The sequence below is a fragment of the Malurus melanocephalus genome, unplaced genomic scaffold (assembly GCF_030028575.1).
Source record: "Malurus melanocephalus ecotype Western Australia unplaced genomic scaffold, MMel_1.1 scaffold_42, whole genome shotgun sequence".
Classification (NCBI taxonomy): Eukaryota; Metazoa; Chordata; class Aves; order Passeriformes; family Maluridae; genus Malurus; species Malurus melanocephalus.
Genome location: NW_026623274.1, coordinates 265,831 through 289,405, shown reverse-complemented (window position 1 = coordinate 289,405; position 23,575 = coordinate 265,831). Strand labels below are relative to the sequence as shown.

Genomic DNA, 23,575 nt, shown 5'->3' with positions numbered 1-23,575 from the left:
GATTGCAAGACTTAATGAAACTGCCTCTAAACTATGTATGCTATACTATACAATGTAAATTCTTTTTCCTTACATAGCTTCAGAGCTTTGTCTCTAACTTGCACAAACATTTTTAATGTCTGTAAAACTGGTCACTTTTCATTATCATGCTAATACAACTGATTTGTATTACTATTGATAATAAAAAGAAAAAATGGGCTTCATATTTGTTTGTTATTGATTTTTACAGTATTCTAAAAGCATGTCTAATCCTCAAATTCTTGAACAAACCAGACACTGATTTTCAGTGTCTGGAATTAACCTTTCTATCAAACATGTACCATTATATTGCAGACTGTGGGAAGGGAGGGGAGGAGGAGATGACTGAGACCCTTGTCATTGGTTTTCTGGAAATGTTATGCMTGTTTCTCAGGACTCAACTGACATAGTAGTTTGGTTCATTCACAGTTAATTTTCCAGAACCTAATTGGATCAGACAGCTTGTAYCAACTGTATAAATGACAGTTGCTTTGTCTTTTCTTCAGACAGTCTTGTAGCTTGAATAACAGAGTAAGCAACACTGTGTAGAAAAACTGGTCCTTAGTCTTCTGAGTGTGCCAGACTCCATTCTCTGTGTAGGTTTGTGGTGMATGAACTGCAGGAGAGAAGCTGAGATGCCTCTGAGGCAGGATGGCTCAGGACAGGCTCACTGCTTGATGCCACTTAATTTGGACTGGCAGAGAAATGGGATTCACAGTAAACTTTCAAGGAGTTTCTGCCACCACGGCTGCACAAGTTGGAAGTGGAACATTCTTTAGCTGATGACTTCTGGCCAAGGACTACAGCAATTTACATAATCTTGTTTACATGGTGTTTGCCCTGTGTTTCTGATTGCCACGGTGGTTTATGTTGCTCTCCTTCCCAGTGAAGTAACTTTTTAAATATTCTGTGGCAGWGAAAGGGTAGCATGAAAAGTGTCGTGTAGGAGGCAGGAGAGGGATCTGAGCACAGCTGTGTTACACAGCTGTACCAAAGCCCAGAATGGCACATTTTTCTTCAAATAGTCTGGATGGTTGTGCTGAGCAGGCTTGCCTTTCGATGCAGCAGGATGAAACAGGAGAATGACGACTGATACATAGCTTGGCTTCTGCCTTTGCGTTTGCCTGTGTTCTGCCCCAACCAGAACATTTTTGTGTGGTTCCGTGAGCTAAGTGCTGACAATTCCTGGGATCGTACYTCTTCCTGAGAACTGCTGGCTCCATCTTGTGGATTTAGGAGTTAGAAGCTCTGCCGTGGACAGGGGCTGTTCAGCRTGCTCAGACGAGCAAACAAGTTGCTGTATTTATCTGCTACCTGAATTACATTGTAGAAATCYACACTAGCCAAATTCATTGGTTTTGTTGCTGTGCTGTATGATTCTCTCATGTGGTATGAGACCTTGTTCTAAAATTAAATTTTCCTTTTGCATGCAAATTCTAATGTTAAATCTTGCCTAAACATTCTTCTGTGCAGCAGAACGCCCAATTTCTCATGAGGATGGTGGATTTATGTTTTCTCTGGCATTAAACCAGTTTGCATTGCAAGTGTAAGTTTGTTCTGCTTGCTGAGCACTGATTTGCATGCCAGAAAGAATACTTATTGTTCCCTGAGACTGCAGKATTTCACTAAGCATTTTGTTTCTAAGGGTGGTTAAAGATGCTGGGCTTTCTTTGAAATATAAAGCCTTAATTTGGGGGTGGGGCAGAGAATATCCTTTTTAATTTTCCTGGCACTTGGTCTTTCCTCCCCCAAACTACTTAGTGTCTGTTATGGGAATAGGATCTACTAGGCATATACCAGCAAATGGCCCCTTAAACATTGTAACTCCAAAGGGGGTTGGAAGTAAAAAGTTGAGGTGAGCCTAGGATCACATGCTCTGAACTTGCCTTCCTGATAGAGTTGATTAATCTTCAGAGTTTACAGTAAGTTCCCTTCAATGAGCTTTGTTACTTGGCTTTGAGGCAGAATCATGTTTTTGAAGTAATCAGAGTTTATAGAGTTTGTTTTTAAAGCCTGGCATTTGGGGTATTGGAGGCTTTATGCATGTTGGCTTCGTAGGCCAAATACCAGAATTCAAGGACAAACTTGTGCACACATGYAGCATTGAGAGACAAGGAAAGTTACTCCCTACTGTTTAATAGTGCTCTGTTTTTGTTTTTAAAAGGAAAACACATACAACAAACTGAACCTGCTGTTTGGATGGGTGTTTCAACCTGTGGTCTGTAAGAGTGCTCTGTAACATGATTACTCTCCCCACAAAAYGATGGCATTACAATTCCATACCTGTAAACAAGGAAAACAACTGTGGACTGTGGGAAGGAGTAATTATCTGAAAAAAATAGCCAAATTCTTCCTTGCCTCTAAATTAAAACCATCATGGCAACATTGCCCAAGATACCCTGCATTTTTACTCCTAGAAATTTGGCTCTTCAGTHTTAAAAAGGCTGCTGAGAACCTAAGAGAGATAGTCCTGGTCAGATATAGACCTCCCTGACAGAAGTGTCCTTGCCCGGAATGACGGGGGGTTCAGAAATCAGAAATTAAAACAGTTTCTAGCTTGGAAGCTGGTGCAATGAAAACTTAAAACTATTAGGTTGCTGAAAAAATGCCTGCAGGATGGACCAGGTGTTTGTTTTTAATTACAGCTATTCTTGTGCCCTGGTCATGAGTGTGGAAGAACCTCTTTCACTCAAGGGTCCYTGTTTTCATTTCTCTATAGGCCTGCTTGAGGGTTTCAGATATTCCTAGATCTGCCTGGCTTCAGGCAGCTTCATGAAACATGAGCCCTTCTTGTCCTTTCACTCCTGGTGACCGTACCCCAATTAGGTGCTGAGCAGTGCCACTGTGTGCCAGGTAGTTGCATCCCCAGCTATGGCTGGCTGCCCCATTCCAGCTCTGAAGACTGGAGGACAACAGAATGAATCAAACTGTGGGAAGAGCAACTATTCACAGAAGGATTATGAGCACTAGGATAGCTGTTCATTTCAGACATCATAAACGAAAGCTGCTTCCTAGCTGAAGAGCAGCAGCTGAGTATGTAATTCACCTATTTCTGCAGCCAGGTTAGAGCTTTGAATGTGGTACCTTGAATAAATCTGCTTGAATGATGGCAGTAGTGCAGTAAACACTCATGGAGCAGAGGGGAGCACTGTGSCTGCTTGAGTTGTTTTGATTTGCCTCTTTTCCCCCCTTTCCCTCCCTGAACAGTACAGAGGGAGGAGGGCAGGCAGAGCTTCTCCTGCGTGGGAATAAAGGCCACATTTGCAGCTTTGCCTCAGGAGCTTGAAAAACCATAATTCAGGCCTCCAAAACTGCATTTGGTCTAGAAATAATGAGATGCTTTAGAAAATGAACTTAAGAGTTCTCTTTCACAGTCATTTTGTTTCCAAGCATTTTGAGTACCCTTGCTTCATGTTTGCAAGCTTTCTTCAACAATGATGGCAAGAGAACTTCTTTCAATGAAAACAAAGATGTTCTTCTGTTTGCTGATTCCAGCACCTGGGGCATAAATTTTAAAATATTGTGGCATTTGGAGAGAAGTGGAGGCAGGACACGCAAACCACTCAACTTTAAGCCCCATTTCTGCTGGGTCACCATCCTTTGCCGTTGGAATCTGAAGGATTGCAAAAGCTGGAGCATAAGGATCCCCTGTTGGTGGTCCCAGTGTCTGTCTTGGCAGCTTGCCAGGAGCCCAAGGGATGCACTTAATTTTCTTTATTCATTAGCATATTTTTAATCAAATCCATCAAACCACAATGTTTCCACATGTCTCTCCCATGGCAGATGAACAAAAATAGGTCAGTGCCCAAATGTACCTTTAACACACTGCAGTTCRCTCCCCTTCTATAGTTGCAGTTGGGGGACAGTAAATGACTTGTTCTCTGCACCTGGTGAAAACTTGTCATGAAGACTTTGCCTCTCTCCTGAAAGAGGTGAGCACATGGAGCTTGTCCATGGCACAAATTGCTTTCCCTCTGCTGCCCGGTSAGAGGGCAGGAAGCGCTGTGTCTGAATCCTCTCCAACTTGAAACTAAGTTTACAGCATTTGTTTAATAGTGAATAATCAAGCAGGTGCAATGTCCAGGGCTGAATTCCCTGGCCCTAATGAAGTTCCAAGACTGCTTACACCTAGTTTAATAACAGGCTTTTTACATTCTTGTCACCTGTAACCTACCTTCATATACCTCATGCTGCCAACCCATCTCTAGCCAGGCAAGGAAAATGTTGCAGTGTTGAGATCATGTTCACACTTGCAGCTGAGACGTGTCTTGCCTTGTTTCTTATCTCTGAATTGTTCATAACAAGAGCTAAGTAAAAATTACTCTTCATGTTTTTTACATGAGCTTTCAAAGTTGGTTCTGGGTGGGGTGAATATTGCATCAACACCAAGTTAAAACTTATCTTTTGTTCTTCTTTTTTGGAAAGAAATGAGGATATAGATTCCAGGGAAAGTCTTCCCTATGAGAAAATATTGGGTAAAGTCAAAAGCATTAAATAGGTTTGGAGTATTTGAAATGCAGGTCTATGAAAAAGGGACTTCGTTTTCTTTCTTTTCTCCTAAAAATAGAAGTCCTTTCCCAGGACTTCAAACTAAACAAGTCGATGAACACATATCCTAAGTGTAGAAATTGGAATGGACTTGTGGCCTTTTCTTAGCTGCCGAAAAACTAGGGAAGTGAAAGGTGAAGAGCTCTGCAGCCCCACCTCTCGTGGTAACCCCTTCCTGCTGACAGCACCATCACCCCAGACAGGCTGCAGCAAGTGACGCATGCACAGAGGGAACTCTGCTGCTGGCAGAGTCTCCCTTTCAGTCATCACAGGCTCCTTTGCGGTTCCTCTTGTTTTGGGAGATAACCAAGGGGTGAGGGTTGGAAAGGTGTCTTAGCAAGACTGTTAATTTTGGCTTCCCAGTTAAAGAAGTTAGGCATTTCCTGCTGGGAAGGCCTTTTGCATGCATTTGTGTCAGAAGCCCAAAAACAGAGTATAACCTCTGAAGGCTGGAAGTCCATAGTGAGAAGATGAAGACTTCTCTGATGTGCACCAGGTGGTCTCTGCCAAATAACAAAACATCCCCGCTGTGAGGCTGGGGAGCTGTTTACTCCTGCCTCTTTGCATGYCTTTAATCGTTCACAGAAGCAGCCCCACATTATGGGCAAATACTCTGCTTCTATCCATTTATTGTTTTTTTCTTTCAGCTCTTCCACTTTTGCTCTAAGGACTGTCTTCACTGACAGCTACCAACCACTTGCTTACTTTCAAGTCTTAATATAGACATTTAATGGTTTGCCTTGCCTAAATCAACCCTTACTTACCTCTGTATTCTGTTATTGTCCTTTAACCACTACTGTTAAACACACTCAGCCTTGCTACCTAGACAGAAAATAAGTTCCAGCAGGACTAATTTTGCTACAGGCTTAATCCTGCAAGTTCTTGCCTTGTCACTTTGAAAGGGAAGAGAGTCACTTGGCAGCTTTAACTTGCGATCTCTGTGYTCTCCTGTAGTGCCTGTTTCGTGGGCAGACCTGGGTCTGTACAGAATTTATTGTGCAGTGGTTTGGGCTCTGGGGGAGCTGCCTCTGCTCTTGCATTGTGGAGYGCTAGCATGGCAACGACAGTGATGTTTTGGTTTGGGGGAAACAGACTCAGAAAAGGTCTTGGGCATCACTGGGGAGTGCTGCAATGCCAGCTCTTGGCAGCCACCACAAATCTTTGTCTTTTGTAGTGATATTCCCTGAGCCATGCTCTACCTCAAAATGGCAGCCACCAAAACCAAGAGGCTGCTCCTCTGCCTGAGCAAGCCAAGGGCAACACAGCCTCTTAAATCTACCTTGCCTGGGGGCTGAGAATCYCTTGGGCTTCACAATTTAGGCTCCCTCTTGGCTTTCTTCCAGGAACACAGCGTGGGTCCGTTCTTGCAAGGGAAAGGCAGGGTGGTTGGCAGCGCAGCAGTGTTTTGTATACACTGTGCTCAGCGCTCAGAATGCCAGTGCGGAACACGGGGAATTTCACATGGCTCAACTCCCTCCTGCCCCGGGGAATGTGTATGCCTCCTCTCCCAGCAGAGTGTGCTTACCAGGGGATGYTTTGTGCCAGGGAGGGGACTGCTCCATCCTCTTGAAGCTGGTCTCGTGTGAATTAGCTAGTTTCAAATATTTTGGCTAGCAGGGTGGAAAGAAGGGAGGCCTGRGCTTGTGGCTCTCTGAACTGTCTATTTACAGAATTGTGGGTTCCTGCTCCCTTTGGTCACACGCTGACTCAACTGCAGGTTTGGGGAGTGCTCCTGTCCCAGCACCACCCCATGGCCTGMTCCTTCTGACAACACCTGAGCTGCCTCTCCATGCTCCCTGGGACTCCTGTCAGCCAGGAAAGAAGACTGAGCCCAGCTCTTCTTCATGAACCGTTGGACTACTGACTAAATTAAGGTATGAATAAAAATAGCCTACGCCCATATCCTCCACCCACCTTAGGCTCTTTTAGAAACAGGGAAGAAAAAAAAAATATATTTATTGCTGCATTTTTGGACACCTGATCTGGAAGGTGGGCAGATTGAAAGCACCTGCTGCACTGAGTCCTTAGAGAAGAAAGTCAGAGATGTTCATCTAGTCATTGTAAAGGACTGAAGTCCCAGATGGATGCTGCAGGCTTTATAAGGCTCGGAGGCCTTTGGTTTGCCACTAAGGCCAGTGACAGGCACCTGGGCATCTTAAATGTATCATCATGGAAGTCACTACCACATCAGATACTCGAGGTTTCTTTGCATTTTGCTATGACACAAGTGATTTTAACATAGAAAGTCAATTAATGGGGAGGGAATTCAGCATGAGTAAAAACCACACATTTCACAAATTTGAAGTTGCTCTAGCAGAAGTTGAATTAGAGTCTTCTGTCTCCTTGAACTTTGTCCTGACCTGCATGCACAGCATGGTTTGTTCTGGGAGTGACAGGGAGTGGACATCCTGCAAACACTTCCCCAAAGTGAAATCTGTGACAGCCTTATTTCTCGTGATACTTGTTCCAGTAATCACTAGGCTGTGGTCAATTTACTTAGTTGCTGTCCAGCAAATAAAGGTCAATAACATGCAATCATACTGATGATATTAAACAAAATGCCCCTTTCCAGTGTGACTGAACACCATTGACAGCTCGAGCAGAGTTTGTGGTASGGGAAATGCCTGTGACCTGAGGAACACCTGAAGCTGAATGAAGCAAGAGCCCTTAGAAATGCAGTCTGAGCCATCATACCTAACACCCAACTYTTATGGCATTATCAAGAGACTGTCTTTAATACACACACACAAAATGTAGGGGTACTGTGATGCCTAAATAACTGATTWTCTTAAATTTTCCCTAACCCTGACATCTGGAAAAAGCTGTGGCTGTACAGAATACCATCTATTGCTAATTCTTTATACAGCTCCAGCACCTCTCACCCTGAAGGACCAGACCCCTTGAACTCTGGCCCATGACTACCTTCCCATTCGCCCCGAAAGACCACAGCAARTGAGGTCGTCTTAGAGAAGTCCAGCTGTGTGATAGCAGCTGCTGCCTTATGCTCCCCTAAAGGGAAAGTGGGGCCTATTCTGGGGTGTGATGGGACCAACTKCATGCAGGCCTTGCATTTTCTCTGTCTCAGTGCCCTTCACTGTTCTTGTAGAGGTGGCCCTGAGGAAGAGGGTCCCAAAGGATGCAACAGCCAAATACGGCCTCTGATGGAGTGAAAATTTGTCCACAATTCAGAGCAAGAACTAGTTTACCATAACCTCTAGTAAAGAGGAGCCATGGAGAATAAAACAACTAATTGGGTCTGTGTCAGGGTGCTTTAGTACCAACAATAAAATTTGGCCAAAGAAGTGAAGCTCACACCTTTCTGTTGCACACGAATAAATCAATATTTCCAAAGGATCTTTCACAACCAGTATTGGTGAGAATTTATCACACATAATGTCCAAACCTGAATGCACCTGGCCCCGGTATGGGATCCTTAGTGATTGTTTTTTGGGGTTTAGGTGGTTTTTTTAATATTCCATTTTCAGCTGGAAATTACTGATGTGACCAAAGTCCGATTCCTTTCAGCAGTTTCTCCCTTCCTCCCCCCACCTTTTCGCACTCCCTGAGGTCTGACCATCTGGAAATCCTCCTCCACCTCTTCATCATGTGTGAATTTCCACCTAGGGCTGAAAGTGTCACTGTACTAAAGTGTGATGCATTAACACATTGAGGCAGAAAGCAGAGGGGAGTTGGGGATTATAACACTTCATGACCCACTCCGCAGTTGCTCTATGATTTAATCATCTTTATCAGCTTGTATCCTTTTCTTTGTATCCCATATTTTCCCTGTATCCTTTATTAAAAAATTTCCATAATTAAAAAAAAAAAAAACCAACCCGCTGCACAAACAAGAAGAGTGCAGAATCTTGTATTGAGACTAGGACTGACTGAAAAAGGCAAATGTCTCAAGGAAAACACGCCTCACTCRAGCAGGCTGGGGGACCTAGATTCCTCTTTCACAATGAAGCTCAATAATTATCCATATCTCCTACTGCAAACTTGGGGCTTTTCCTGCCAACTCTCAAGCATAAGATCTGAAAAATAGTAATTATTATATATATGTATATCTAAAGTATAAGCAGTAATAATGTTATCTTATACAGAAATGAAACGAGCTCTCCAAACCATGTGCCGTGTTGGTTTATACTTTTGGTAGAGTGGAATGGAAAATTCACTAGTTTGGAAGTCAGATAGCTGCCTAGGCTTCTTCTAACTAAATACTGAGGCTTATTATGCTTCAAATAAATATATATATATGTATTTTGTGGCTTGGTTGCTGTAATCATCTTGGATGTAATAATGTTACTAGCCTCAGGGCTATATTTATTAAGATTTTAATTTAAAATCTTTCTGTCCTTCAGCATTTAAACAGAGGAAAACCCCATGTGGAGTAGCCAAGAAAAAAAAAGTTCATCCTTTTCTTTTTCATGCGTTCCCCTCCCCTAGGCCCTCTCTCTCATCTTTTAAGCAAAAAAACCTAGAACAACACATTTTCCTGTTGTAGCTCTGCACCCTGCTAACACTTCAGTACCTGTGTAGGTTTGTTAGACCCAATGTCTGCTCAACATGATCCRTGTGCTTCTGCTCTTGCCATCTCTGAAGCGCTGGTTTGTTTTCTTATCCTCCTATAATAGTATCAGTATATTTCACAGCAATATTTCCATRTATTATAATTTATTCTTAATAACGTTCTTGGTAAGGATCTCAACCACAGCAGTAAACACTGAGGGGGAAAAAATGTTCCTCAGAAATTGCAAAGGGCTGTGGAGAAGTTTTAGGGCTATRTTTTGTTAATAAGCTCCCCCACTTCTGAGAAGATCGGGGAAATAACAGAACAAGAAGAGCTGCTTGCAGCCAGGAGACTGAAAAAGCTGTCACAGTGTTAAGTGCTTTTTCAGGTGTTTTGGAAGAAATGGCAGATGTTAGCGCGCAGGTAGTACAGAGCTTGCAATCCATTTTGTTCTAATTCCACAGCATACTCAGGCACTGACTGATAGATACTGAGCAGGGCAGAAGGTGATTCAGAAATGGTTGTGAAAAGCCCTCTCATGTGATTTAGGGTGGAAGCAGAGGACTTTGCTTGGAGCCACTGCCCAGGCAGCAAAYGTGGGTGAGGCAGTCTGAACATCATTGCTAGAGGCCTGCAGTGGTTAATAGCACKGGGCAGATGACTGTGAATTGTGGGGGGCAGCTCCCAGCTGGGATAAATCTCTAGTGCTCCACTGTGACAGTGCTACTGCTGTGCCCCAGAGGAAGATCCTCCCTGCTTGAACTGGGGCACTTTGGTGCTCTTACAGGACTCCCTCGCTCCTGGCCCTAGCAGAGARTCAACCGTACCACAGTCATCTTTCAAATCCCACTCTGATGTTCTCTTGCAAACAGCTGAACTTGCACAACAGTTTTGATTTAATATAATAAGATTCATGGAAACAAAACTGTGCAATTTAACTCTGAACAGATTGAAAATTACTTTTGACATACAGCACCAAGGCCATGCTGTTTGTGTCAAGCTCTATGCAAAAGYTGAATTCCTRTATGCCACTTTTCATTTCAAAGCAYTTACAGAGGGTTGAATGCTGTCATCCTAACTTACAGCWAGTGAGAATGGGGTAAAGAGAGAKAAATTCAGGCCTAAGCTCAGGACTTCAGGATGCAGCCTGCCCATAGGAAGTAGGGGTAGACAGTTCCTCTACATTGCTTGTGGAAAAGAGAAGACAGCTTGTGTTCAGGAGTACTCGTGGAGTGCTGCTGATTGCCCATCATGACACAACTCGAGCTTCTRCACTCATTTCTCTTATGGCATTGCAAAGCTACCAGCCATTTTTGGCTTCTGAGCTCCATTTAAAATTGGAGGGAAACATCTCCATCTTGTCACCACTCCCCGATARTCTCTGCTTTTGTCGGGACAGCTGATTTTAACATTGCCCCATCCTGAAGTTCATTTTCTAGATCTGTCAGATATATTACTCATGGGTTGATGTATAGAAGAAAAGCACTCAAGGACTTAGAATGCGTTGCATCAGTAAGTAGCGTTCAAATTACAAGAAGTCGAGTTTTAACTATTTTGTTTACCACTTAAATGCAGATTTTATTTTTACCCACTTTGCTACTTTGCAAGCCTTTTGGTGTGAACTTAAACAAACATGAAAATCATGTTCTTTAACAGTATGTTAAAAGTGCTTATATGTTAAAAGTGCTCACCACAAAGCAGACACTTCTTTGTTGGGCAACCAGCACAGCTTTTTCATGTTCTCTGTGTGTCCTCACCCGCCCCAACCTATTTAGGTCAATACAAGCAACTTCAGAGGAAGTCACTGCCTGGTTATAAGGCTACGGCTTTGGACTGCAGAGGACAGACTGTGCGAGGAAAACAAGAACACTCTGGGCCGTCAACAAGCAGTGGATAGCTCTTGAATGTCACACAGGATATCCACCCAATGGTGTTTGGTCCCTTCACTCTGGAGATYGGAGCAGATCCCTGAACTCAGCCCCTCTGGCAAAGGGACGCTGCGGTGTGCGGAGACCCGCCTGAGGCAGGTACCACGGCACGAGATTCACCTGCTCCATTCCCCACAGCCACCCTGGCGCTCGGCTGCAAACCCTCCCAGGGGCTGGAGGGGCTGCTGAAGAGGATCAATCAGCCAGCTCCTTCTCCATGAAGCRCAGCGAGGTGAGGGGAGCGGGACTCCAGCCGTGCTGAAGCGGCGCAGTGGGAGCAGGAGGCTGAGGCTGTGAGTATATCCCTGCCACCCTGTGCTGCTGTCTCCCCCATGTCCCCATCCTGCCTGACACTTGTGCTGAGCGCTGCCACTCAAGAGGTGCTCTTCAAAACCTGTTGAGGGCTCTGCTGCGTTTCTCTGTGACTCATCTTCCAGCTTCTCATTGCACCTGCTTTAGACGAGGAGTTCCCAGTTTGGTCAGGTCTTTCTGTCTGCTAAACCCCTCTTTTTCCAAGTGCTGATCAGAGTAAGACCCTTTTTTTTAGACAGCGAATCTGTGTTAACAGTTTTCGATTAAAGAAGCATGAGCAGAAGCAAAGAAGTCAGATTAACCTCTWAGTGGTTTTATTTTTTCATGAGTTAGGTCTACCTTTGACAGTTCAGAAAAAGTCCAGGTCCTTCAGAACAGCATCTACCTATTCAGAACGGCATCTCCGTATTTGATTTTCAGTAGGACAKTTCCTTTACACAGAATTATGGTGCTTTTGAAACATCCACTGTTTTTGTCGCCGTTGTTTAAGGAGTAATTTAGTGTAATGAGGAATGAGTGTGATTACGGATACATAATTTCATCTGAAGGTACAGAATGTAACCAATACAAATTTCAGATAGAGCACAGCACTCCCAGCTTGCCCCTGTAACTGTGTGTCTCAGTTYCTCTGTATTTCCTGCAAGATGACAATGGCCACTTTGTAAAACGCTTTTCCAGATATGAGGCAGAAGTATATACTTCAAGGTCTAGCCTTGAAACTTCTGTGGGATAGCAATGCTCTTCTGAAGTGCCATTTAAAACAGATTGCGTTTCACTACGTGCAAAAATCCCCCATATAGATGCAGCTATATGAGCAAAAAAAAAAAAAAGTGCTTTTGCCAGTATAGCCTATTTTATTTGGGAAACGCTTGCAGAAAAAGATGCTTGTGCTAGTAAAACTTGTATTTGCTGGTTATCAAAGGAGAAGCATTTCTAGTGCAAACCAGGCCTCTCATATGTGAAGCTTTTATTCAGTTCAGCCATCAGTACAGTAGAGGAAATCCTTCCTCAAAGGGATTAGTACGGTTACCTAATAGATATTATTAATAGTTTAAGAGCATAAAAGGTTCTTTAGCTAAAGGTGARGGGCTGGATCCTTTGCTAATGTAAATGGTTCATGGTCCCTCTGAGGGCACGGTGCAAACAGAGCAGTGAGGGAGGTTCCTTGTGCCAGCGCCGCATGCTCAGTTTCCAGCTCAGGGCTGCACTGACTGGCCTCTCCAAAAGCGTGACTTCCCTGAGAAAAATGTGCATAAGCAAATATCTAGGTTATAGAGGAAGAAAGTGTTGTGTCCAGGAAGAGCCTGTTTGAGCAGGGAGGTTGGATCAAATGACCCCACGGGTGGTCCCATCCAACCTGACCCGTTCCGTGGTTCTGTAGCAGTCGGATGTCTCGGAAACATGCCGATGTACACTGCCTGAGGATCTCAGTTTATACTGTTTTCATTATACTAGTAGCTTTTTATAGGCATCAGATTCCAGTCATGAGACTTGATGATTCTACAGAAAATACCCTCCGACGCTGTGCTTTCTCACAGCAGGGCTCCCTGGCTAATCGTGTGCTTGCCCGTCAAGCACAAATCCCAGCCATTTCCTTCCCAGTTTTCCCCTGCATTTAATGTATGGAAAAGCATGACCCTGAATCAGATGAATAGCAGCCGGTTTGAGAAGGTGTGTGTGAAAATGTATCCTCACGCAGATGAGCTCAGAACAAATAGAATAGAGGGGAGGAGGGGAAGAGAGCCGAGTGGGGGGAGTGTGAAGCTACCCTTTCCCTGATAGCTCAGCCATCGTGTGTAAGCAACAAGTYTGTGCCCAAGGGAAAGAACTGAGAGCCGAGGAAATCTGAAAATTAACAGAGCTTTATGGCTCAATCAATAGGCCATGCTCCCTGAGCAAGATTAGAAATCAGATGGCACATTTTTTTCTGTTAACCCTGTTTGCTCTCCCCAAAGGCTCTTCTGCCTGAAAGCATCTGAGATTTGATTAAGTTCTTCTCTAGGAGGAAGCCAGAGAAAGCGCATTGTGTGAGAACTGCCTCCAGAATGCTGTGTTGGACACACTTTAAATAACAATAGAGGTTATTAGAGTATTAGTTAGTAATTGTAGGAGAAGATAAGTCTTCCCAATATCTGAATATGCAAAATGGCTTTGGCTAACTGAGAAAGAGAGGGGATATAAAAAAAGCAAAAGCCAAAACATGCCACTACAGTGAGTAACAGGGATGATTAAAAATCCCCATATGTAAAGAAAACCCTCTACCTTGTGTTGCTGTTAGAAATACCTTCCCAGATTTGTTATCCCCCCCCAATCCCTCTTTGGCATTTCATTCTCACCGGAGCAATGAAATAGTTGTTTCCAAAGGGAGACGGGCTGTGTTTGCACCTATTTCTTATTTGACAGTGACCTCTATGAACCAGTCATCACTGCTCTGCCTGTTGTTTTCTTGTTAGCTCTTTGCTGTCAAATTAATTACTGTGAAGTACTAAGCTTGTTGCATTCACGTGCTCTTATTAGCTCACAGGATGTCAGAGTGATTGGATTTTTAGCATTATTTCTTTTTTTACATTCCAGGCTTTCCATTCAAAACCTKTTACTGGCAGGGAGGAAATACTGTACCTAATTCTGATCTCTCATCACGGTAGCTCCAGTGATGCTGAGGATTTACAAAGCTGTATCTGCAATTAGACTTTGTTTATATTAAACCAAACACGAACAACTAGATTGAGATTGCAATGTGACTTTGAAGCACAGCATTAAATGTCTTTTCTTTTGCCTTTTAGAACAAGAAAGAAAATATTTATGATGAGAATAGCATTTGTCCCTTCCATTCTTAAATCACAGTAATGAGCTGATCCTCCACTTGACCCTCTTCACACTTCTGAGTTGCTTCTATTAGTGACAGCTAACAGTGCTCACGCGTGTGCAGTCCAGGGACCTATGAGAAGTTTTATTCTTCGCTTCTTCTACAAAATGAAATGAGCAGAAGGGACTTCTTTGCTGTCATGCTTGAAATTTGTGTGTCCTGCATCTGCCCCTTGAAAAGCACCATCTGGCTCGGTGAAAGAGATGAAGGTCTTGAGACTTGTCTTCATTCTTGAAGAAGGTAGATTTTTCTTTGTTATGAGAAAAAAAAAAAACAAAAAAAAAAAAGGAAAAAAAAAAGAGAGAGAGAAAAAAAAAAAAGTAGATGCGATTAGAAGGGCCTGCAGCCCCGCTGCACGGGCAGGAGGCTCAGCCCAAGGTGCTCCTTCGCCCAGCGCAGAGCTCCGGCTCCAGCGCGCACCGCCCGCTGCCCAGCCCCAGCCCCTCGCCTCTGCGGGACCCGACAGCCCGGCCCGGCCCGCAGGAACCTCCCCACCGCCCGCCACGGCCGAACCCGCCCCGCACGGGGTGCGACTGTCCCCGTCCCGCTGTCCCCGTCCCGCTGTCCCCGTCCCGCCCGGTGCCGCTGACCCCGCCCGGCCCCGCCGCCGCTTCCCCGCGCGGCCCAGAGGGGGCGCTCTCGGCCCAGGCTTCCCCGCTGCCGGCGGCGCGCAGGTGAGCGCGGCCCCGCGGGGGCCCGGCCGGGGCGCGCAGCGGGGCGGGGGCGCGGAACGGAGCGGCCGCCGATGTGCGGGGGGCTTCTCTCCCCGCGCCCCCGAYCCCCGTCCCTGGCCGCTCGCCCCCGGGCGGGGCTGCTGCGGGGAGCCGGGTGGGAATCTCTGCTGACCCCTGCGAGGGGTGTCACAGCCGTCCCCTCCGCCTCGGTGCCCCCCACCAAAGCCCGGCGCTGCCCCGCGAAGGCGCGGAGGAAAACCCGTTCCCCGGGCGCGGGCAGGGCCGGCGCTGCTGTCGGCTCCCCGTCACGGCTGCGGGAGCGCGGCGGTCCCGTTATTTCCCCTCCCGGCTCCCCTCGGCCGCCGCCCCGGTCCCCCTCCCCCCCGTCCCCGCCTCTGACAGTTCCCCGTCCCTCCTGCCCCACGGAAAACACACACGGTCCCCGGCACCCGCCCCGGCTACCCGGCCCATTCAAACAAACAAACAGAAACCCGCCCCGTCGCAAAGCCAACCCGACGGTAAACTTTCTAATGACTTCTTCTTTCAAGTGCTTAAAAGGCAAGGAGCACCGGGGGAGGGGAAAAAGGGGGCATCCATCTCCCGGCCGGGGTGGGAGGGGGACCACAACTGTCGCCGCTCGGGGTGTCCCGTCCGTCCGTCCGTCCTGCCGGACACGGGACAGGGACGCGAGCCGGTGTGCGGTGGGTGTGTTTGCCGGAACCGGGAGGGAGGGAGGGGACGGGGGGAGTTAAAGAAACAGCATAGTTAATATTTCCACATCAGGAAGTTACTGTAATAGCCCAGGGGGCAAAAGACTTAACTTAATCTCCTAAATAGTGAGGAACCCATGGCGTCTCTGTTATAGGTTGGAGTTCCCACGTGGTTTTAACTCCTGTATAAAAGTTTCAGTAGAAAGTGCCACAATGTCGTGATTTTGCAGGGGGGAAAAATTAGCAGGAGGAGATCAGAGAAGATAAGCGAGGAGCAAGCAGCTTCCCCGAGACCTTTCACTGCGGATCCGAGAGGGAACATCAGACGCGTAAAAAAAAAAAAAAAAAAAAAAAAAAAAAAAAAAAAAAAAAAAAAAAAAAAAAAAAAAAAAAAAAGAAAAAAAAAACCAAAACCCAAAAAAACAAACAAAACAAAAAAACCCAAACAAAACAAAACACAGCGTTCAAGCCAGCACAAGGCGAGCGAAAGATCAAAAAGACGCAGAGAGGGAGACAGATTAACTGGAGCAGCAGCAGCAGCAACAACAACAAAAATCACACTTAAAATAATAATAACAATAATAATAATAAAACCCAAACCACCAACAAGGGAGATATTGTTTAAAAGAGCAAGCGAGGGAGCAAGCCGAAGAGCTGGTCTGACCGAGTGGATCCGTGCAGCTTCTCCTGGGATCGCCGGGATCGCGCCGCTTCCCCGCTCCGCGCCGCGCAGCGTGCGGTGCCCTGCCCGCGGCGGGGGTCCCCGGGCGCCGCCACCGCATCTGCGTCGGACTCCGGACCCTCCGCGCTGCTTTGAAAATAAAAGCATCTCTCTAATAATAAGAGGGGCGGTGGGGGGAGAAGACTCGCAACAGTGGAGCTGCCAGCCGCGCACCCCCTGCCCGCCGCCCCCGGCTCCCTCCCCAGCTATGCTCCGGGTCAACTTTGACGGCACGTTGAGAAGCAGCGGGCGCTGAAGGGGGACAACCGAGCGGCGCGGAGCCGACCTGCTCAGAGACCTGCACCCACGGATTGTCTTGCGGGGGCGGAGTGGGCGGGGGGGTACAAGTGGCATTTCTCCCCCCCCTCTCCTTCCAGGCTATAAATTGGATTGTATATAAATCTGCTTCGTTTATCTCCCTGACCCCCCTCAATGACGCTGGACTAGAGAGCTCCTCTCCGCGGCCCGCCCGGACCTGCCGAAGCGAGCGATGGACCACGAGCGACTGCGCCCGGGGATGCCCCTCTGAAGCGACGCGGGGCACCGGGGCAGAGCGGCGCCGCCTCTCCCCTGCTCCCCGGATCCCCTCGCACCTCCGGCTCGCTCCCCGCTCCCCCTCCCTCCTCCCCGGGCTCCGCAGCCACCCCCTCACCTGCTGCCGTCCCCCTCCCCCGTGGAGCCGGGCTCTCTCCGTGCACGCCAAGCCTGTTCCCCCCCCCGCCGCCAACTTCGCCCTCGGTGCCTGCGCGTGCAGCCTCCCCCCTCCGCCTCCCCGGCGGCACACGCCGCTTCCCCGGGCGCCCCCTCCCTCCGCCGCGGCTCCCCCCCTGCGCGGAGCGGTTGCGGCCCCCCAGCTTGGCTGCCACCGCCCCCTCCGCGCCGCGGAGCGCTCGGAGCGGCGCTGCCTGCAGACGGGCTCCCTGCGGCGCTCCGGGGCGGCCCCCAGCTCGGCCCCCCGCTCCTCCGCCATGGACGGGGCGGCTCGCCGGGGGGTGCTGGCCGCGCTGCTGGCCTGCGGGCTGCTCCTGCTGGGCGCCGCGGCCACCCCGACCCCGCCGGCCCCCGCCGGCGGCTCCCCGCAGGACACATGCACCTCCTGCGGCTTCCGGCGGCCCGAGGAGCCGGGCAAGGTGGACGGGGATTTCCTGGAGGCGGTGAAGAGGCACATCCTGAGCCGGCTGCAGATGCGGGACCGGCCCAACATCACGCACGCCGTGCCCAAGGCGGCCATGGTCACGGCGCTGCGCAAGCTGCACGCCGGCAAGGTGCGGGAGGACGGCCGCGTGGAGATCCCCAGCCTGGACGGGCAGGCGAGCGCCGGGCCCCCGGCCCACGACCCGGTCTCCGAGATCATCAGCTTCGCCGAGACAGGTGGGCGCCGCCCGGCCCCGCGCCCCCGCCGCCCGCGCCCCCCTGCCCGACCCGCCGCGGCCCCTGCCCTGCCGCGCTCCCCGCCTGTCCTGCCTCGCCCCGTCTGTCATTCCCCCCGCTCGACCCCTGTCAGTCCCCCTGCTTGACCCCTGTCAGTCTTCCCTCTCGCCCTGCCTGTCCTCCTGCTCACCTTCGCTTTCCGCCCGCCTGACCCCTGGCAGCTCCCCGGCTGCCCTTGTCTGGCCCCCTGCGCACCGTCCCTGTCCTCCTGCCTGCTACAGGCACCTGGCCGCCGGGCTCAYTCGCTTGCCCTCCGCCTCATTCGCTCTCCCCTCTGCCCAGCACCGTCTCGCCCTGGCCCTGCCTGTGCCTTCCCGTCCTCCCCGCTTGTGTCCCTGTGCCCGGGATTCTCCCCGGGTCGTGTCCTGCAACTCCCCTCTCTCGTCCCTCCATCCCTCCGCAGCCTCTGTGCCCCCGGCTCCCCTCCGGCGGTCCTTGCAGCTGTACCGGGGTTTGTCTCCGTCCCTGCCTGTCCCGCTGTCCTTCCTCTGCCTGTCCCGCTGCATCTCTTGCATCCCTTGCCTCGTCTGTCTGCCCTGCACCTTCCTCTGGTTCACTGCCTGCATCTGTCTGTTGAGGCTTGCATTTGCCCATCCTCTCTTTGCGTTTATTTCCCATTTATTTAGCTTTAATTTGCTGTATTGGCCTTGTCTGTWTGTCCACTGCATGCAGCGTCCTACCAAGTGTGTCTGTCTCCTTTCTGTCCATCAGTCCGTTCACGGACTGCCCTCCATCCCCACGGTACCAGCCATCTCAGTTCTGTCCAGCCGTCGCAGTTATGTGTCACCGAATCCCTTAAGCACAGCTTTCCAGTAGTTTAACCACTGTCCCCGTGAACTTTGCACATCTGGCTGTAACACCATCACTCTGCAAATTACCTCTCTCCCGTCTATCTGCCCATCTCTCCTTTCCTTCATCGCTCTATCGCTCGGTTCATTTTTCTCTCTCTATCTTCTTGTGGCATCTATATATCATTTGTCCACAAAATAAATCTCTTTCTATCCTGTATGCTGCCCACTCATCTTCTTTATCTACCCTCCCACTTACCAAAGGCATATACATTTACAGTATCTATGGGATCTGTTGCATTATACATATGCTTGTTATATTCACATACAAAATTTATGAGCGCACACAATCTCACACAACACAAGTGATGTGGATCGGTGCAGCAACACCGTACTGTTCTTTTTCTGTCACTGTCACCACAGTTTATGAAGAAGTTGTGTATTTACTAACATGCGAAAGGCTTTCTTAGTGTACATTTTGGGGGTTATTATTTTTTAATAGGCTGTTGTTGGGAGATCGGGGGTGGGCTTGTACTTCCATTTGGTATTCAGTCAATCGCTGTCTTTTGTAACACTTCCAAAATTGACTTTATGTAAAACGTAGACAAACACAGTGAAAATTTTTGTCACTGAACTATTACAAGGTACTGAATGGGCTCTGGAGGCACATTTGAAAGGCATCTAGGGTAACAAATGAAGACACCGACTACGCAAAAAATCCCATTCAGAGATTGACAAAAATGTTAAAGATTGTTAGGGAAGGAAAAAGCAGAAAAATCTACATTTAGCTCTGTACAGACGGAAGCAAAACCGATAAGGGCAGATGAGAAAATGCCTTTCCAGCATTTATTTTAAACAGCGATTGGGATGCTTTGATTTAGGAACCAGAATTACGGTCTCCGCCATAAAGGCCGGCACATTTATCACCTACGCCAAATTTGGTTAGGACTTAGAGCACAAAATTGCAGGAAGGCCGCTGGTATTTCTGAAATATTTCATGCGGCAGGCTCTTCTGTTTACAAATAAGGGGTTATGTCAGACATTTGGTGACATTTGGTTTTCTGTGACAATTTCTCTCCTTTAATTCTGGTGTTGCTGAAAAGCGTATTGAGAACAGCCAATAACGGCGTTACAGCAGGAACAACCGCTTCATTGCCTTGCTTCATATGGGAGTTCATCATTTTGGGAAGAAAAGGCAGAGATTGAAATGATTAATAATAGCAGATATTCTACCAGACTAAGTGGGGGTTAGCTTGATCTGTTGGACAAGCAGGCACATTACTGAAATATTTTCCATTCTGTCTCGTGAATCCTCTCCTTTAAACCGCGGCGAGGATATGTGCAAATCGAAACAAAATCCCTGGTTTGGCATTGGCGTTTTAGTGGTTATTGAAAGCGCTCTCCCCATGAGAATTGGCAGGTAGCTGAAAGTTAAAACTATTCTTAAACTGATGAGATAGCAGAGTCCTAGCGCTGGTCTTTTTTCGAGGTGCTGCGGTAGCATCTTTATAGCCGGCTGTCTGGAAAAAAAGGTAATTCTGGAAAGCTCTTACTGCTGTCTGTGGATCTGACACATCCGACTACAGCCCGATGTTGAAGGTTGCTGCGGGAAGTCCCCTTTTCGATTAATTCTGATTTCAAATTKGGGATATTTGATGCAGTGCATGCCTTCTGGCTGGCACGGCCCCGGCGGCGTTCGCTCGATCTGCTGTGCTCTAGCGTTGTCCCTGCATCCAGAAAGGCACACAAGCTAATGTTTCCTTTTTGACTTAATCTTGCTGATCTCTCCTTATCTTGCAGACGATCTGGCCTCATCTAGAGTCCGCCTCTATTTCTTCATCTCGAATGAAGGGAACCAGAACTTGTTTGTCGTTCAAGCCAGCCTGTGGCTTTACTTGAAGCTGCTTCCATATGTCTTAGAGAAAGGCAGCAGGCGAAAAGTAAGAGTCAAAGTCTATTTCCAAGACCCGGACACTAGCAACAAGTGGAATGTGGTTGAAAAGAAAGTTGATCTCAAAAGAAGTGGTTGGCACACTTTTCCCATGACAGAGGCGATCCAGGCTCTGTTTGAGAGAGGAGAAAGGAGACTGAACTTGGATGTTCAATGTGAGGGCTGTGAAGAGTATTCAGTGCTGCCAATTTATGTGGACCCCGGGGAGGAATCCCACCGGCCTTTTTTAGTGGTGCAAGCCCGCCTCGCCGATAACAAACACAGGATCCGGAAAAGAGGCCTGGAGTGCGATGGCAGGACCAATCTATGTTGCAGGCAACAGTTTTACATTGACTTTAGACTCATTGGGTGGAATGACTGGATCATAGCACCATCAGGTTACTATGGGAATTACTGTGAAGGGAGCTGCCCGGCCTACTTGGCCGGTGTCCCGGGGTCGGCTTCCTCCTTTCACACCGCTGTCGTGAATCAGTACCGAATGCGGGGGCTGAACCCGGGCACCGTGAACTCCTGTTGCATTCCAACCAAACTTAGCACAATGTCAATGCTGTACTTTGATGATGAATACAACATTGTGAAAAGGGACGTTCCCAATATGATTGTGGAAGAATGTGGTTGTGCTTGATTTAAGGTGTGTTTTAGGGGGGGAGAGAGAGAGAGAGGGAGAGAGAGAGAAACATTCCCGTACAAGATGGTGTTGGAGGAAGTTTCACTGTGTATCCAGGCATCAGTGTTGGAAAGTCACTGTGGAAAAGTTTGACAAAAAAAAAAGAAAAAAAAAAGAAAAAAAAAATCATTTCACTTTGGTGTCAGGACAGTGGCAGTTTGTGGATCATGGACACTTATATATTCTACCACTTATAAGTTAATGCTATGAAATATCTTAAACACACACACACATGCACACACACACGAAATGTGGGCACGCACACAAACACGCGCTCATACACGCAGACACAGACACACACACACACACGAGGCAGCTCGGAAAAGGGACATGAGCACAGAAAGTCAGTGACCAGTGACGACGGACCTAAATGCCTGCCAGTACGAGTGAACGGCTGAGCAGCTGTTTCCCCGCCTGCCGGCGAAGCCAGACCGAAATGAGCTCCCTTTGCTCAGGCAAAAGCACAGACTGTGAGAACAACGTATTCTTGCACGCAGCTGTCAAAATGACCAAACTTAGAAAATTAAAAAAACAAAAAACTAAAAAAAAAAAAAAAAAAAGTCGACTGTCACCTCTTAGGTCTAACAGGAAGCTGCAGGACACCTGCCTTGGGAGGCGATCACTTCCTCTTAATTTAAATTAATCTAAACATAAACATCACAGATACCCGCTTCTTCCTACAGCACTTCCAGCAAGGAATCGTGTGGTTCCATCAGGGAGAGAGAGAGAGAGAGAGAGAAAAGGGGACAGCCATGTGAGAGACTGCTGTATTTCTAACACCTGGCCGTTGCGGAGTCACAAGCTGGGCTGGCGTGATCCGATGCTTTCACTGCCCACTAGCAACCCATGGTTGGCTACACCCGCCGTGTCTTGGAAAGGGGAATCGATATTCTGGACTGTGTTGACTGTTGGCATCTCTCACCGTTCGAAGAACAAAAAGTCAAAGTTGCAATCTGTGTTTTTCAACGGGGGACTCGGCAAGGCCACGTCACGTGGGGGACGAGCAAAYGAGCAGTGGCCACCACGGCTGAACCAATGAACCCTAAAGAGGAGTGACAGCGACAGAGTGGAGACRTTCTGGGAAATGCAGTGCGCTTAATAACAGGCGAGGAACATTTTTACAAGTCTTGGAAAGGAGGAGAGAGGAGARTGCTTTCAATTTCCTTACCAGGAGGTGTCAAGGATGGCCATAAAGATCAGAAAATAATGATACAGCATAGCACTTGCAAACTGCTTGAATGCACGTATAATAGCACTTGCAAATTTCAATGCCTTGAAAAGTGGTACTTGATAGTGCACTTATCTTTGCTCACTATCTAGGTAAACAGGTGCCGCATGAGCTATGCAATTTAAAGTGTTGACCCATACTAGACAAAACTGGACTTATGATATGACTTTTTTATATTTTTTTATACTTGAAATTAAATCTTTTGCTTCTTTTTTAAAGCGAATGATTGCTTTTAATGTTTGCACTGATTTAGTTGCATGATTAGTCAAAAACTGCCATTTGAAAAAAAATGTTATTTTTATAGCAGCAAAAAATGAATACAGTTAAATGTATTATACATAAATTTTGGAACCAAAGAGGCCAACATATTAGTTATAATTTTTATGAGATGGCAAAGCCATCATATATCATGTAGTCATACTGAGCAATCCCTCACGAGGCCTACCAATTGTTTCAGGGTACAAAATGGATTCTGTTTGTTCTATTCAGTGTCTTTTCTATACCATACGCACATGGAATGTAGAGTGAAAAAAAAGTGACTATTGTAGAATACATTACAATATGTGCATCCTTTAAATCCAATTTTTATGTTTATTTAATAAAGTTCCTTTTAGGTTCTGTTCCATAATAATTTAAACCAAACAATTTTCACTTAGATTTGCTGTTGAAGTATTTTACATTTGTGTACAGTTTAAATAAATAAAAAAGATTGAAAACTGGATGTGCTTTTTTTTCTCTTTTTTTTTTTTCAGTGTGTAACATCTGGAGGAACTCGCTTACTTTCGGGACTGAATAGGCTGCAGACGGTGAACTGTCGCATTAGACCGTAGTCGTATTAGTCATTGCAGAAAGCCTTGTCTGAGAGCTCAGCTGCGATCCTAAAAATGTTACACTCCGGTTTTATTGCTGTCTATACATGTAAGCATCTGCTTCTTTCTCTCTGCAGCAGTGCAGGGGCTCTGGGCACAGGAACGGTGCTGTTCCGCATACCTGCAGGTCATTTRCAGCAAGTTCCTGGTTCACCTGCTGTGTAAGAATGTAACTTCTTCTCTGGGTCACTCCCTGACTGCTTAGAAGAAGTAAAAAAAAAAAAAAAAATTGTGTGGAAAACACTTCCAGGAATAAAAGACCAATAGTAAGTTTGACTTTTTTTTTTCAAAACTAGCTGACACCAAGAGAGGATTTTTTTTTAATCTTTTTAGTAAAATACATCCCTTTTACTA

At 47.2% G+C, this 23,575-nt stretch overlaps 2 protein-coding genes across 2 annotated transcripts; both read left to right on the top strand.

Moving 5' to 3' along the window:
- Positions 1-14,903: 14,903 nt before the first annotated feature.
- LOC130572809 (serine/arginine repetitive matrix protein 1-like) lies at positions 14,904-16,543 on the top strand. The gene is made up of 2 exons (XM_057364750.1): positions 14,904-15,374; positions 15,797-16,543. Exons 1-2 carry the CDS (start codon positions 14,928-14,930, stop codon positions 16,541-16,543), a joined length of 1,194 nt encoding a protein of 397 aa, XP_057220733.1. The 5' UTR covers positions 14,904-14,927.
- A 179-nt stretch (positions 16,544-16,722) lies between these two features.
- On the top strand, positions 16,723-23,058 carry INHBB (inhibin subunit beta B). The gene is made up of 2 exons (XM_057364751.1): positions 16,723-17,658; positions 20,307-23,058. The coding sequence occupies exons 1-2, from the start codon at positions 17,256-17,258 to the stop codon at positions 21,080-21,082; spliced, it is 1,179 nt and encodes a 392-aa protein (XP_057220734.1). The 5' UTR covers positions 16,723-17,255; the 3' UTR covers positions 21,083-23,058.
- Positions 23,059-23,575: the final 517 nt, after the last annotated feature.